The sequence below is a fragment of the Typopeltis vanoorti genome, chromosome 20 (assembly GCF_054136105.1).
Source record: "Typopeltis vanoorti isolate ZY-2024b chromosome 20, IOZ_Tvanoo_1.0, whole genome shotgun sequence".
NCBI lineage: Eukaryota > Metazoa > Arthropoda > Arachnida > Uropygi > Thelyphonidae > Typopeltis > Typopeltis vanoorti.
The window spans coordinates 83,089,083-83,105,216 of NC_143568.1; the positions used below are offsets into that span (position 1 = coordinate 83,089,083).

General features: G+C 35.0%; 1 protein-coding gene across 4 annotated transcripts in view; it reads left to right on the forward strand.

Annotated features, from left to right (window-relative positions):
* Positions 1 to 16,134, forward strand: part of LOC150095607 (WD repeat-containing protein 70) — a 198,270-nt gene that overhangs the window by 141,557 nt on the left and 40,579 nt on the right. For all 4 annotated transcript variants that reach the window (XM_090410794.1, XM_090410793.1, XM_090410796.1 and 1 more), the window contains 2 exons: positions 6,208 to 6,346; positions 12,089 to 12,189. In XM_090410794.1, coding sequence (XP_090266920.1) covers positions 6,208 to 6,346; positions 12,089 to 12,189 — 240 coding nt within the window. The remainder of the gene's footprint in view (positions 1 to 6,207; positions 6,347 to 12,088; positions 12,190 to 16,134) is intronic.

Genomic DNA, 16,134 nt, shown 5'->3' on the forward strand with positions numbered 1-16,134 from the left:
TGAGCAATAAATACAAAATCTTATATTCAGGCAATGACAATCAAGGAAAAGAAGGAGTAGCCATTGTATTCAACACAAAATACGAGGCTAATCTTCTTGGATGCCAGGCAGTCTCAAGTAGAGTGATGTGGGCAAATATTAGAATGAGGATCTGGACAGTAAGATTTATTTGTGTCTATGGTCCCACTGAAGGTTCTACTAAGGAAGAAGTGGAAGAATTTTTGAGGCTTTAGAAAAAGCAACTGACACAATGAAAAAGGAAAAGTTGGTCCTTGTTGGGGATCTAAATAGCAGAGTAGGAAATGATTGAGAGACATACAAAAATATTTTGGGAAAATTTGGAGAAAAGAACAAAGCTAATAATAATGGCAAATATTTGTTGGATTTCTGCTCAGGACATGGGCTGGTTATTACTAACACCATGTTCCAACATAAAAATGTGCACAAATTCACATGGAGAGAAGAGGCTAGGAATACGAAAAGTCTCATTGACTATGTTATTGTTGATAGTGATGTTTTCTACCTGGTGCAGGACACCAGAGTGTACAGAAGATTTGAAATTGGAAGCGATCACTATTTAGTCTTGAGCAGGATGAAATTGAATTTCGTACTGAAAAGAATAACATGTAAGAAAGTTTTAAAGTGAATAAAAGTTGAGCAGCTCTCAGATGTGAACTGTAGACTAAAATACACATAGATTATTGAAGAAAAAATGAAAGAGTTTGAGAACAGGAATCAAACCTTGGAGATTCAGTGGCAAGCCTTCAAGAAAGCCCTGGTTGATTCAGCTAGAGAGGCATGTGGTGAAGTTGTCTGCAAGGATAGAAAAATTAGAACTGCATGGTGGACACAGGAAGTTAAAGAGGCAGTGAAGGAAAAGAAGAAAGCCTATCAAAAGTTCCTGGCAAATAAGTCAGCTTGTGCTCTTAGAGAATACAGAGACAAATGCAACAATGCTAAACACTGTGTAAAACTAGCTAAACAAAAGTCATGGGAGGACTTTGGAAATAAATATCAAGAAGGTGGCAAAGTATTCTGGAGATTGTGGAAGAAGCTTAGGAATGGAGGAAAGAGTGCTGTGAAAGGAGTTAGAGATGATAAAGGTGACACGAAAACGGGAGAAAAAGATATCCTTGAAGTATGGAGTAATTACTTTGAAAAACTGCTAAATGAAACAAGCAGTGAGTGGTAAAAAACACTGACCAGGCATGCAGTCAGGAATACATATCCATACTTGAAGTAGAAAAAGCCATCTAAGGCTTGAAATGTGGAAAGGCAGCAGGAGTAGATGATATTATATTCGACCAGAAATGCTGAAATATGGTGCTATAAGAGTCTTACAGTGGCTGCACTGCATAGTTCCGAAAGCCTGGACAGAGGGACGGATTCCCAGTGATTGGAATAGAGCTCTAATAGTACCCATATATAAAAAGGGAAATAAAACTGAATGTGAGAATTACAGAGGTATTTCCCTACTGAGTGTTCCTGGCAAAATCTATGCAAGTATACTTGAGAAACGGTTGAGAAGAATTGTGGAAGAAAAGCTGGATTCAGGCCAAATAGAGGCTGTCAGGATCAGATCTCACACTTTACGACAAATAGTCTAGAAAGCATGGGAATATAACAGAGATCTGTATTTAAGTTTTGTTGATTTGGAAAAGGCATATGACAAGGTGCCAAGAGAGAAGCTATTCAATACGCTACAGTTATATTTTGTCTATGGGGCATTATATCAAGCAATACTTAGTCTTTATTTGAGTTGTAAGTCAGCAGTTAGAATTGAAGAAAGTACAGGAAGATGGTTTAATGTTAAATCTGATGTGAGAAAAGGATGTACATTATCCCTTTGTTATTCATTATCTATATGGATCACATTATGAAGGAAAGTGGTATTAAACATGATATCAAAATTGGAGATGTTAATGTCAGCTCTTTGCTTTATGCTGATAATGTTATACTTCTAAATAAATCTGCTACAAGTCTGCAAGATTCTCTGACTAAATTGAATAACTGTTGTAATAGATATGGTATGAAGGTCAGTAATAAAAAGACAATGACAATGAAAATTGACAGAATCATTGAAAATGTCAACTGTGTTGTGAATGGAGAACCTGTGGAACAAGTAAAACATTTCAGTTACTTAGGCACGATTTTTAATGAAGATGGTAAATTAAATATAGAAATAGACAACAGAATAAGCAAAGCTTGTATGGTGTTAAGTCAATCGAATAAATTCATATGGAATAAGAGAGAAATTAGTCAGAACACTAAATTAGCTGTATACAAGACAGTGTTCAAACCAGTTTTAACTTATGGATCTGAGATCTGGGTCAGAAGTAAAACACATGACCAAAGACTAGAGACCGCAGATATGAGGGTCCTGAGAAAGATTATAGTCGTGAACAGATGGCATCAATTGCAATATCATATTCAAAATGAGGATATTAGAAAAGAACTTGACATTGGCAGCATCCAGGAATGCGTTAGCAGAGCTAATCTCAGGTGGTATTGTCACTTAAACAGAATGGGCGAAGAAAGAATAGCAAAACAGGTGTTCTCTGACAGATTGGCAGGAAAACGATCCAGAGGAAGACCAAGATATAGGTGGATTGATACGGTACAAAGTGCCTTAGACGATAGAAATATAAGATCTAACAATGTTGGAGTCTTGACAAGTAACAGACTGATTTGGAGGAAAATTGTAGATGGGAAGTTAGTAATGATGTAATTTTTTTCATGTAGTACTATCATATCCTGTACACCCCTTGAGGGTACATGGCAGGAATTTGATCATGATATACAGGGTGTTCGGGATAAATTTGACAGTTTCGTAAGGAAAAAGAAAATCTTCTTTGTATCTATTAAATTTAATGAATTGACAAAAAAACATTACAGGCAGAGTTAATTACAATACTATCAACAAGATTTACTCAAAATAACCACCATTAGCATCGATCACAGCTTCAATTCTGCTTCGGAACCTCGAACAAGCTGATGCTACAGTCTCCCTGGGAAGGGCCGCAAAAACTGTTTTAATTTTATCCATTAACTGGGCTTTTGTATTACTGGAAGTGCGATTGGTGTCTTTTTCAACTGCGCCCCATACAAAATAATCCATGGGGTTAAGGTCTGGGGAGTTTGGAGGCCAAACATTTGGACTGGTGAAGTCGTAGAAATTTTCAGACAACCATTTTTGACTTTTCCCAGAGGTGTGGCAAGGGGCCGAATCCTGCTGCCATACATACGGCCTACCATTGGCTACCCTTGTTATCCAGGGCTTGACTACAGTTAGCAACTCCACGAACAAAGCCCGAATTCCAATGCCAGGGTTCTTCAACACCTGTTCCTGCAGATTTGCGAGGAATTCTGCTGTACGAACGCAATCAGATCGTCTGCTAGGGATCTTTCTTCTTGCTACATCCTCGTAGTCACCATTGCAAGTCTCTAGTTCATGCCTGATTGTTTTTACTGTATTCAGGGAGCATTGGGCAGCAGTCGTAATATCCTTAGTTTGATGGCGGGCACGAATCATCATGATACAAGTTATTCTCTTCCATGATTCAGGTGGGTTCCAGCTATCCATCCTTTCTGACATCTTGTATATCAATGAAGAAGGGTCCAAACTTTTAAATGAAGAGAAGTGTGTGTTAATACATGTAACTTACAGAAAAATATAATTAATTATAAATATGTCAAATTTATCCCGAACACCCTGTATATATATATATATATATTTTTTTTTTTTGTCAAGTGTAGTACAAGAATAGCAATTAGCGTGATATCCATGATTTCTATACCTCCTTTTTATGGTCTGACTGCTGGTTTTGTTCTGCTGATCAAAATACCTGCTCAGACATACTAACAGAAATAAATTCTAAATTGAAATAAAGGTCATCATCCTTCATTTAACTCAGAATTCCAAAATATTTTCCTAGCCGTATTCTCCAACCAGCACCACGGCATTCCAAGAAAAAAATTCAGCATAACGCAAATGGCTCGAGAACAAAACTCCAGCATAATACTCAGCTGCGTTGTAGCTCACAAAAACTGCCAAAAAAAATCAACAAATGAAAATCTGATTTTGAAAGAACCAAATACCCAATCTTACCTCTATACAACTGGCAATCAAGCATTCTGGTCCCTTGCCAAGCCACTGGGCTCAACTTTTGCCCATTCTTGTTTCCACTCCTCTCACATCAAGATAGTACTATAGTAACATCACCCAAAGACAAGGCCACTGGTCAATTTTCTCCTAATTCCTGCATCAATGACTAAGATAAAGTTTGTCTCCCTATCCCCCAAAAAATACACACTATCAAAAATTGCTCATTCCATGCCACCCATACTTTTGCCAGAAAGTAATAAGAAGAATCCTGAATGCTCTGGACACAAACAAGATGTCTGGTCCTAATAGTATCCCCTATTTCACTTTATGCTTCAGAACTGATGCCTATCTTACTGGCCTTTTAATTTTTCATACTCATTTGGCATTTATCCTACTGTAGAGAAGCAAGCCTCCATCCATCTTCCTTTCTAAGATTGCTCTTGATTCGATTCAGAAGAGGGCAGCATTCAGTTTGTGCTTTAATACCTCTTCTTTAGGTACTTTCATAGACTCGGCTACAATTATTCCTTCTCTTTCTTCCAGAAATGTAATAAGGAGAGGTCAGCTGTTAGTCAATATATATTTACACTCCAACTCAAAACTTACTGTTCTCGTCCTTTTTTATTCCATCTACCTCTGTTCTTTGGAACAGCTTCTCTCACTCTGTCTTTCCCAAAGACAACTTCAGCTGTTCAAAAAAAACACATCAACAGCATACATGGAACTGATGTGCTATTGGTCTTCTAACCTATCGTGTGTAAATCAGATATCATCATTAGATATATGAAGAGCCAAAACTTCAATTTGGCGACATATGACTTGTTTAAGTTAAGGGATATTACATCCCATATCGTTTCTTAGCCGAATAAGAAACTCAAAGAGTTTCATGCCGAATATAGTAGAAACTATATAAAGTTCGGCGATTCTAAGCGTAAGCAAATACCTGGATACTGCAGCAACTGACCCTTATAGTGTCAGCATATGTCACCGAATTGAAGCCTTTGGCTCTTCATATATCTAATAATTTATTAGGACACCTCTCAGCAATACTCATAGAAGGGTTGTAAGTTCTGTTCGCTACAAACTTGATATTAACTAGGTCTATCTACTCACTGATGAGACCTCAATAAAGGTTGAAACCGGTCTGGGTAGTGACCTTCTCTCATAATGTTGAACAGAAATACAGCTCCTAGGAGCTAAGTTCGCATTATGGGTAAATATCAAGAATAGTGATCAGAGCTTGCTCCACCTTAGACATGAGTTGCCTCTGCTTGCACTACCTTTAGGGTCAGTTGCTGCAGTATCCATCTATTTGCTTACGCTTGGAATCACCGAACTTTATATAGTTTCTACTATATTCGGCATGAAACTCTTTGAGTTTCTTATTCAGCTAAGAAACGATATGGGTTGTAATATCCCTTAACTTAAACAAGATATCATCATAATTTATTCAAGTATGAATAGCAGAATATATACAGAAATATGCATACATAACTCATGGAGATTAAATGAAAGTGAGCCAAGTTGCTCTGTTATTTGCCAACTGGTAAAAAAAATAAAAAATGACTTTCTGTTTTGAGCTAATCTCAGCATCAACTGTAAATTGAATGCCCATGCCACAGATGATAAAATTCTGCTGTGTTTAATAAGTTTCATGTATAAAATGTGCTAATATATTATTCGATTATGACTATCCTTGTTCAGAGTGAAACACACATCAGTTTTCATAGTATGAAGGTATGCGTAGCATTGTACACCAGCATAATGTGTTTGTTAGATGGTTTTGTAATCCAGTAGATTCAGATTGCAATCATGGAAAAGATATCACAGCGCATGATTGTTAGGACTCGTGCATCACATGTCTCCGTGTCATATTAACATGCCTTGTTTGGATCCAGAAACCTATGCAAATACCAATGTAGGTGGAGGATGCCCTTATATTGATTGTCTCTGCAAAAGTCAGCTCAACACAATATTTGACAAGTCATCAAAATTCAGTGTTATATCAATATATACATTAATATGACAGTTGTGAATGCTTTGTATTAAAATGGTTCCACAATTTATTAAATACAAATTGAATTTAAACCTTTGTTTAACAGGACAGACTGCATGTTTAGTCCAGATGATAAGCTGATATTTACAGGCATTTCCTTGCAGAAGGGAGAAACAACAGGAAGGCTTATTTTCATGGACAAAGATTTTTTCACTGTTCAGTATGATATTGAAGTAGCAGAGGCAGTAAGTTATGTTTATTTAGAAGGCTTATCTAGAGCTGAAATTGTTTGAAATGTGTGTGCAAAAGTTATAGGTATGTTTACTGACAATCTTTATTTCAGGTTTAGAAATTATTCCTTCTTTTCTCTAAATGAATGTTGTTGTTTATGTGCATGCCCACACCAAGCATCGACAGTAAATTGATTAACCTAATAAATATCTGTAAATGAAAAATTTCTCTTAATTACATTGTCATCTTTGAAGGGTTGCTTGCTGTAGCTACATATATATTAACTCCTGTGCACTGTCCAGCTTTTGATGTACAACCACAAGTCATCCTTGTCATGATTTACAAAAGACCTGGCAAATTCAGGGGCTACCCTGAGTATCGAGTCTTCAGAATTCAAGGAGAACCGGCCTACCAGTCCGGAACTTGGGGGTGGGGGATTTCAATACCCTCCTAAAGACTATTACCCTGATTATTGGAGGCCTGAAGTGGCTTGAGAAAGTCCTGTGTGTTTGGTCTCTGGAGCAGGGTTTCTAGACTATGTAAAAAATAAAAAATTTTAAAATACAAAAATATATATATATAATTGATAAAAAGTAGGGGGGGGGGAATATCCTTTGTTCACCCACAGTGCAAAGTGTACTATAGATTTGCAAATACCTTTTGTGGGTGGGAGCAACATAAAAAAATATTTTGAACTAATCATCTGACCTAGAAAAAGGAAGGAAAAAATTAACTTTTTTCCTTTTTTAAAAAATTATTTATTACATTGGCAAACATATGTCTAGAAACATAAAATTTATTAAAAACTTTGATATATTTTGTAAAATGTTATATAGATATCATCAGGAAATAAGGAAAGATCTATTAACCTTATATTAAAGATATGAATTATGTAGCATAAGCCACTGTTAGAGTTGCAAGGAAACAAAACAAAGCATAATGGTTATAATGAAAGAACTATCCAGAAAATTATCAGCAGTTACCATATTTACATGAATATAACTCGCCCTCACATATCCTGCACCCCTGATTTTACTTTACAAAAAAAAAAAAAATTTAAAAGTTTCACATGTATCTTGCACACTAAAAAAAGTTTAAACAGCAATGCACAATCATGCTCATGATTACTGCAGATGGAAGAAAGCTGCCTCCTTATGTAATGTTCAAAAGGAAAACAAAGCTGAAATGGAAATTTCTCCCCTGTAATTCATAAGAGTTCAGGAAAAAGGGTGGATGGACACTACAGTGGTTCAAGAATACTGCTTAAACAGTTTTCATACTTTTGGTGAACTGAAGAAGGAAATTTCAACACTAATGAATGCATTTAGTCTGAGTTCTGAAAAATTTCTAAAAATGGTAATGGTTTTAAACATGGATAGTACACATATTGAAAATGTTTTCGTCATCATCAAATTCCTGCCATGTACCCTCAAGTGGTGTACAGGATATGATAGTACTACATGAAAAAAATTACATCATTACTAACTCCCTATCTACAATTTTCCTCCAAATCAGTCTGTTACTTGTCAAGACTCCAACATTATCAGATCTTATATTTCTATCGTCTAAGGCACTTTGTACCGTATCAATCCACCTATATCTTGGTCTTCCTCTGGGTCGTTTTCCTGCCAACCTGGCAGAGAACACTTGTTTTGCTAATCTTTCTTCGCTCATTCTATTTAGGTGACCATACCACCTGAGATTAGCTCTGCTAACACATTCCTGGATGCTGACAATGTCAAGTTCTTTCCTAATATCCTCGTTTTTAATATGCTATTGCAATTGATGCCATCTGTTCATGACTATAATCTTTCTCAGGACTCTCATATCTGCGGTCTCTAGACTTTGGTCAAGTGTTTTACTTCTGACCCAGCTCTCAGATCCATAAGTTGAAACTGGTTTGAACACTGTCTTGTATATAGCTAATTTACTGTTCTGACTAATTTCTCCCTTATTCCATATGAATTTATTTGATTGACTTCCTACCACACCAGCTTGATTTTGCTGATTCTGTTGTCTATTTCTATATTTAATTTCCCATCTTCAGTAAAAATCGTGCCTAAGTAGCTGAAATGTTTTACTTGTTCCACAGGTTCTCCATTCACAACATTGTCTTTTTATTGCTGACCTTCATACCATATCTATTACAACAGCTATTCAATTTAGACAGAGAATCTTGCAGACTTGTAGCAGATTTATTTAGAAGTATAACATCATCCACATAAAGCAAAGAGCTGACATTAACATCTCCAATTTTGATATCATGTTTAATACCACTTTCCTTCATAATGTGATCCATATAGATAATGAATAACAGAGGGGATAATGTACATCCTTGTCTCACACCAGATTTAACATTAAACCATCTTCCTGCACTTCCTTCAATTCTAACTGCTGACTTACAACTCAAATAAAGACTAAGTATTGCTTGATATAATGCCCCATTGACAACATATAACTGTAGCGTGTTGAATAGCTTCTCTCTTGGCACCTTGTCATATGCCTTTTCCTAATCAACAAAACTTAAATACAGATCTCTGTTATATTCCCATGCTTTCTCAACTATTTGTCGTAAAGTGAAGATCTGATCCTGACAGCCTCTATTTGGCCTGAATCCAGCTTGTTCTTCACCGAGCTTTTCTTCCACAATTCTTCTCAACCGTTTCTCAAGTATACTTGCATAGATCTTGCCAGGAACACTCAATAGGAAAATACCTCTGTAATTCTCACATTCAGTTTTATTTCACTTTTTATATATGGGTACTATGAGAGCTCTACTCCAATCATCGGGAATTCGTCCCTCTGTCCAGGCTTTCTGAACTATGCAGTGCAGCCACTGCAAGACTCTTACACCACCATACTTCAGCATTTCTGGTCGAATATCATCTACTCCTACTGCCTTTCCACATTTCAAGCCTTTGGTGGCTTTTTCTACTTCAAGTATGGATATGTATTCCTGACTGCATGCTTGGTCAGTGTTTTTTACCACTTTGCTGTTTTATTTAGCAGTTTTTCAAAGTAATTACTCTATACTTCAAGGATATCTTTTTCTCCCGTTTTCATGTCACCTTTATCATCTCTAACTCCTTTTACAGCACTCTTTCCTCCATTCCTATGCTTCTTCAACAACCTCCAGAATATTTTGCCACCTTCTTGATATTTATTTTCTATATTCTTGCCAAAGTCCTCTCATGACTTTTGTTTAGCTAGTTTTACACAGTGGTTAGCATTCTTGCATTTGTCTCTGTATTCTCTAAGAGTACAAGCTGACTTATTTGACAATAACTTTTGATATGCTTTCTTCTTTTCCTTCACTGCCTCTTTAACTTCCTGTGTCAACCAGGGAGTTCTGATTTTTTTTATCCTTGCAGACAACCTCACCACATGCCTCTCTGGCAGAATCAATCAATGTTTTCTTCAGAGTTTGCCACTGAATCTCCAAGGTTTGGTTCTTGTTCTGAAACTCTTTCATTTTTTCTTCAATAATCTTTGTGTATTTTAGTCTACAGTTCACATCTGAGAGCTGCTCAACTTTTATTCACTTTAAAACTTTCTTACATGTTATTCTTTTTAATATGAAATTCAATTTTATCCTGCTCAAGACTAAATAGTGATCGCTTCCAATTTCAAATCCTCTGTACACTCTGGTGTCCTATACCAGGGAGAAAACATCACTATCAACAATAACATAGTCAATGAGACTTTACTTATTCCTAGCCTCTTCTCTCCATGTGAATTTGTGCACATTTTTATGTTGGAACATGGTGTTAGTAATAACCAGACCATGTCCTGAGCAGAAATCCAACAGATATTTTCCATTATTATTAGCTTTGCTCTTTTCTCCAAATTTTCCCAAAATATTTTTGTATGTCTCACAATGATTTCCTACTCTGCTATTTAGATCCCCAACATGGACCAACTTACTTTTTCATTGTGTCAGTTGCTTTTTCGAAAGCCTCAAAAAATTCCCATAGGCACAAATAAGTCTCATTGTCCAGTTCCCCATTCTCATATTTGCCCACATTACTCTACTTGAGACTGACTGCCATTCAAGTAGATTAACCTCGTATTTTGTGTTGAATACTATGGCTACTCCTTCTTTTCCTTGATTGTCATTTCCTGAATATAACATTTTGTATTTATTGCTCAGAAAGATCTCGCCAGTTTTTGTCTTTTTTGTTTCAGTCACCCCTATTATGTCGATCTGGTACTTATCTAATTCATCAGCTAGCTCCATTTCTTTGCCATTCAGGCTTCTTACATTGATAGTACCAATCTTTAACTCTGGTGATGTTGAGTTTGGGTTTGTTTTCAGATTTGTTCCAGTAGCCGACTTTTCGCTGTTCACCCTGGTTCCCTGGTTAAAACAACGGGGGCCTTGTTTAACCGGGCGGTGCCCCAGCTGGCATAAAATTTTGTCATGTCGTACCATCATTTTTTATTTTGGTTTAACCAATAAGAATACAATTTGGTCGGCTAAATCCCAAATTGCCAGCCCATCCTCGTTCGTTCAGTATCCAAGTAGATACCCAACAGGATGTACCACGAGAAAGTGAGGATTGGACATTAGGTTAGAAGCCCTGGTTGGTTCTCCTCATTCCTTTAAAGGCTATGTGGAGGTTTCCTCTCAGTTATACAGCTTTGACCCTTAAGCACCCACAAATGAAAATGTTTTCATTTGATGTCATTCTCCCAATACTGTTTAGTTAACCAAATCCTGTGATTTTTTGTCAGGTGTTTTAATGAATCGTTACTATTAAACTGGAATGTCTTTTCTAAACAATGAGCAAATAAAATTCCACCCTTGTAAACTTCAGTAAAGTTATTTTTCAATTAAATGTATCATTAAAAAATAATAATAACAAACACTAGCTTGGCTTGGATGTATTAATAAAGATGGATTTTTTCATGCACTTATAGTTATCAGTGTATCAGAAGTCAGTCCATGCACGCCTGCCATCAAGAGAAGTCTGTGTATTATCCTTCATGGAATAAAAATATAATATTTTTACATATAATATGGATTATATAATATAATATAATCCAAGAGAATGACATTTATGAAATAACATTATTTTTTTACAAGAAGATAATCACTCTGGGATTTGCTAGGTTGGTTCTGTGTAAAGAAAGATCCTACAAGTAACCAGAATAACAACCTAAGATGCTTGCTATCAGTTATATACCAAGCATAATAATATTCTGTACATATTTTCTATCAGCCAACTGCATGCACACTGATCAAGAAAACAGTAAAGCATTGACATTTGTTTAGATCTGAAACAATATATTCCAAGCTGAACTTTTTATATCAACCCACACATTGGCAGTTACCAAACTATAGTAGCACATTGTGGACATGTGGCTAATGAGAATGAAGAAATCTGTTGACATATTTTTTTTGAACAGGTAGGGATTGTAGTCTTTGGGAAAAAAACAGTGTGAGATGGACTTTTCCAAAGATAAACTGTTTCAGTAGATTTGAAGTTGGATAGGGAATGTATGTTGACTAAAGGATGCTAATTTTCTTACAGCTTAAAGAAAAGTGGAAAATTGATGATAATGGTCAGTTAAGTGGAACATTAGGTGTGAGATTTATTATGGTGTAATTTATATTTTAGTTTTTTATTACTCAGCAAAGGATATGTAGCTTGAGAGTGCACAATTGAAATAAAAGATTGTCTCTTAATTCTTAAACTCCTTTTTTGCAGTCATAATAAAAAAAATGACAAAAATATTTGTTTATTTAATTTTAGAGTGTAGTAAGAAGTTTATGGCATCCGAAGTTAAACCAGATCATTGTGGGTTGTAGTAATGGAGCAGCTAAAGTCTACTATAATCCTGATATAAGTGACAGGTATTATTTTATGAACTTTTTATTTATATCCCAGTTTTATAAAGTTTTCTTTATCTTCCAGAAATACTGTTTCAGTTTTTCTAAGATGATGGAGAAACATCATCTTAAACAACCTTACTGGTAGTGTTTAAGAATATGTTAGTGTTCTGTTCTATCTGGCTTGTCTTAAAATACAGTTGACTTCATGTAGAGAACTCAGAGGTACCAAAGGAATTGTTTGTTATTGTGGAAAGTTTGATAATGAATTGCCATAACATTGGTGTCATAAAGTTTCAAAAGTGTAAAGAGTTACAGGTGTAATGTATGGCTGTAATGGTGCTATATTAAGAGTTAGATGTATTTTACTAAGAAATCTTCTCATTCTCTATGTTTAATTAATTTTTTTCTCTTATGGACAGTCACTATGGATCAAAAATAAGAATGCAATCTCTGTGTTAAGTACTGAACTATCGTTATTAAGTATATACTTTGTGTGTGTGTGTGTGTGTGTGTGTGTGTGTGTGTGTGTGTGTGTGTGTGTGGGCGCGCACGTATAGAGAGAGAGATAGAAGAATGTATGATGAAATACTTGACCAATAGGTGACATTAGTGTCTTTGTTTTTGCATGAAACATTTCCCCTTTTTATGATAAAGATTGATATTATTTATTCTTATTCTGTTTTCCTATTTATAAAAATAAAGTTATTCATATAAAATATGTAGAATATAGTTGTGTGAATTTTTTTCAAGTGATATATATATTATATTATATTATGTAACTTGAATTCTTGCTTCTGACATATCTATTGTTGATTATCAGCAAAAGTATTCTATGTTTCATTGTCAGATGTCATGAATCATGAACTGTATGTGTGTTTGTGTGTGTGTGTGTGAATCATGATATGTATGTGTATTTGTATATGTTATGGATAAATTAATGATGATTACAGAAATATTGATATCATCTTCAGAGATAAGTACATAGGGATTCAGGTGAACAGTAATAGTTTAGAAAAGGGATATGTCAGTTTTACTGACTGAATATTCTATTTTACTAATCAATAAAAGCAACAATTCATTGAATTAAATATTAATTTCATCACTTATGAAACCTGCTACTTAGCAAATTTCAGTAAAGGCAGTTAGGTTGAGGTTAGCAGACATTTAATCAGAATACATCTTCTTTTGGTTTTAGGCTGGACATTCTTTATAGAAAGAAAGATGATTGCTTGTAGAATAGGGCTTATCCAATTCTGGAAATCTTCATGTTATTCTTATTGCTATTTAATTAGTTACTCAGAGCTTTAGAGACTTTCTTGAAATTTCTCTTGAACCTGCATTCGGTTCAATTTATGATTGATGCAAGCATGCATACTTCTAGTTAATTTTATAGCTTTTCTGGAGGACATCCTTATCATCCAGAATAAAATTGATTTATTATTCTTTAAAAATATTGATATGATATTTATTCTGTGATTCTCAATGTATCTGGTGTGACTCTAGCATTGGAAAATGAAGCGATGCCAGAACCATTATGTCTTTAGGGGCGAAGGGAATAGAAATTATGGTTCTTGAGAAGAGGTGCCAGAACACCAGTACATCTTGGGGGGTGGGTAAATGAAAGGGATAGGAATTATGGTTCCTGGGGATAGATTTTTTTGATGGCATTCCAAAATGGTTTGACTACTAAGCTCTTTTAGCAACAAGTTGGCATCCCCAAAACTTTACAGATACTGTTAAGGGAGCCTTACTTTATAATGTATTAAGGCCTAGTTGTTCACAACTGACCAGTCTTGTTTTCAAAATCAACTACCTGAACTACTGGTTAATGACAGTCTTACAGTCTTCATATCTGCAGGAAGAGTTTATTCATCAAATCCAAAGCAGCTTATTTACATCCTTCTTCATAAATTCAGGTTATAAGTTTTCTTTTTCTTGTAGAAAAATTTGTAGAGCCTCTATCATATTTTAGGATACCACACTTTGCAAAGTGTTAACAGGAAATGCTGCTACAATATTGGCATCACTGAGAATGAACAAACCTAAAGACTGTCCATGGATACAATCAAACTGAATAACTGTTTAATTCAGTCTCTACATCTCAATTGAAGAAATATCACTCTCATAGAGTTTATTTTCTCTTTGAGTGCTAATATTAATTTGAGTAAGCACTAAGAAATGCATAAGTTGAATTCATTGTTGTAAGATGAAGGTCCACTGTATTTCATAAATAAACAAACCATAAAACTGTTCACTTGTGGAAAAACTCTATCCCACATTATCCAATGCTGAATTAATGAATTAATCAAGCTTTACTTTATGTTTTATCATAGTTAAATCAATGCTAGTACCTATTAAAAGTATTTTTTTTTTATTGTTAAAGTTGATTATTGACTGAAGTGGTTGGCCATATGTCTGTGATCTGTTATATATCTCAATATATTTACAAGTTTTTTTTTGTTTTTGTTTTTTGAAAGAAACGAAATTCAAAAACTACTGTGGAGGAGGACTGTTATCCCAGCTTGAATCAATAAATTTAGCTTTTTCTGATGAAACTCTTCCTGTCATTGACTGGATTTTAACCTGCATCTCTTTCCCAGGCAAGCAATATATATTTCAAAAGCACTCAGCCATAAAGATGTTTTGTTTCTTTCTCTCTTTTTCTGTCTTGTGGGTGTCTTGTGTGTGTGTGTGTGTGTGCATGCATGCACTTATTAGGATACTTGCACCTTCATTTTGCATTACAAACCAAAAATTGACCATTGCTTGACAGTGTCTGTGCTGTTTAACAAGATCATTTGGTAAGGACTCATTGTTATCACTTTTTGTTGACATTTTGTCTATCATATTCTGATAGATATCAAGCACTTCATCACTGTTGTACTTAGAGTTTTATTTTCCATATATCTTGCTTTTTTCCAAATTGGCTAGTCTATTTCATACTCAGTGTTTGTTTTGGTATTCACTTTGTCTTTCTCAAGGCCTTTCAGTTTCATTTGTTTTGTTTTTGCAAATGGATTATAATTTATAAATATAAAGTGCAAATCATTAGGTGTAGAAAAAACCTGAACCATATGATATATAATTGTTTAATTAACGCATATAATAGAATGGAAGTATAAAACTTAAATAGTATAACTACTGAAGGGATCACGGTGCCTTTTTTTGCCCATGATGTTTTTTTTAGTTGAAAAATTAAATTTATGCAGTGCAATGAATGATGTATTCACAACCTTTTGTGGATGGTTGGGGGGGGGGGGGAATACCTTGAGAAAATACAGAGAAAAATGTAAGAAACTAAGTTGTGTATAAAAGTAGTGAAACCAAAGTCATGGGAAATTTGAATAAATATAGATGTATAGAAGATAAATATTAGGAAGGTGGAAGAATGTTCTGTAGGCTAGTGAAGAAAGCTAGAATATAGTATAAAATGAAGTTATTCTGATATCTTGAGTAATTATTTTCAAAGAGTGTTAAATAAAACAACCAGTGACAGAACAGTCATAGAAAATATTTGAGAGGAATGTGATTAGAAGTACATATCAATACTGGAGTTAGAAAAAGGCAACAGAAACCTAAAATGTGGAAAGACAGAGTACAGTATATGACCAGAAATGCTCAAGTATTGAGGTATAAAAGTTTTATAGCAGCTACACTTGAAATTCAGAAGACCTGGTTAGAAGTACAATATTAGTCCATTCCATATCATTGGAGTTTAGCTCACAGTACCCATCTATAAAAAAGGAAATAAAACTGAGTATGAGAATTACAGCTCCTCCGTAGCACAATTGGAACAACGATGGTACGTTGCACCCTTCAATTAGAAAAGGCCTTAGTTCAATTCTCGTCATGACAGGAGGAATCTTTATATGGACTTTTTCAATTGAAGGTGAGTTAGCCAATCTCATACGGAGGTAGCAGGGTTTTTTCTCTCAGAAACTCTGGTTTTTCAATCCACATAGAGAC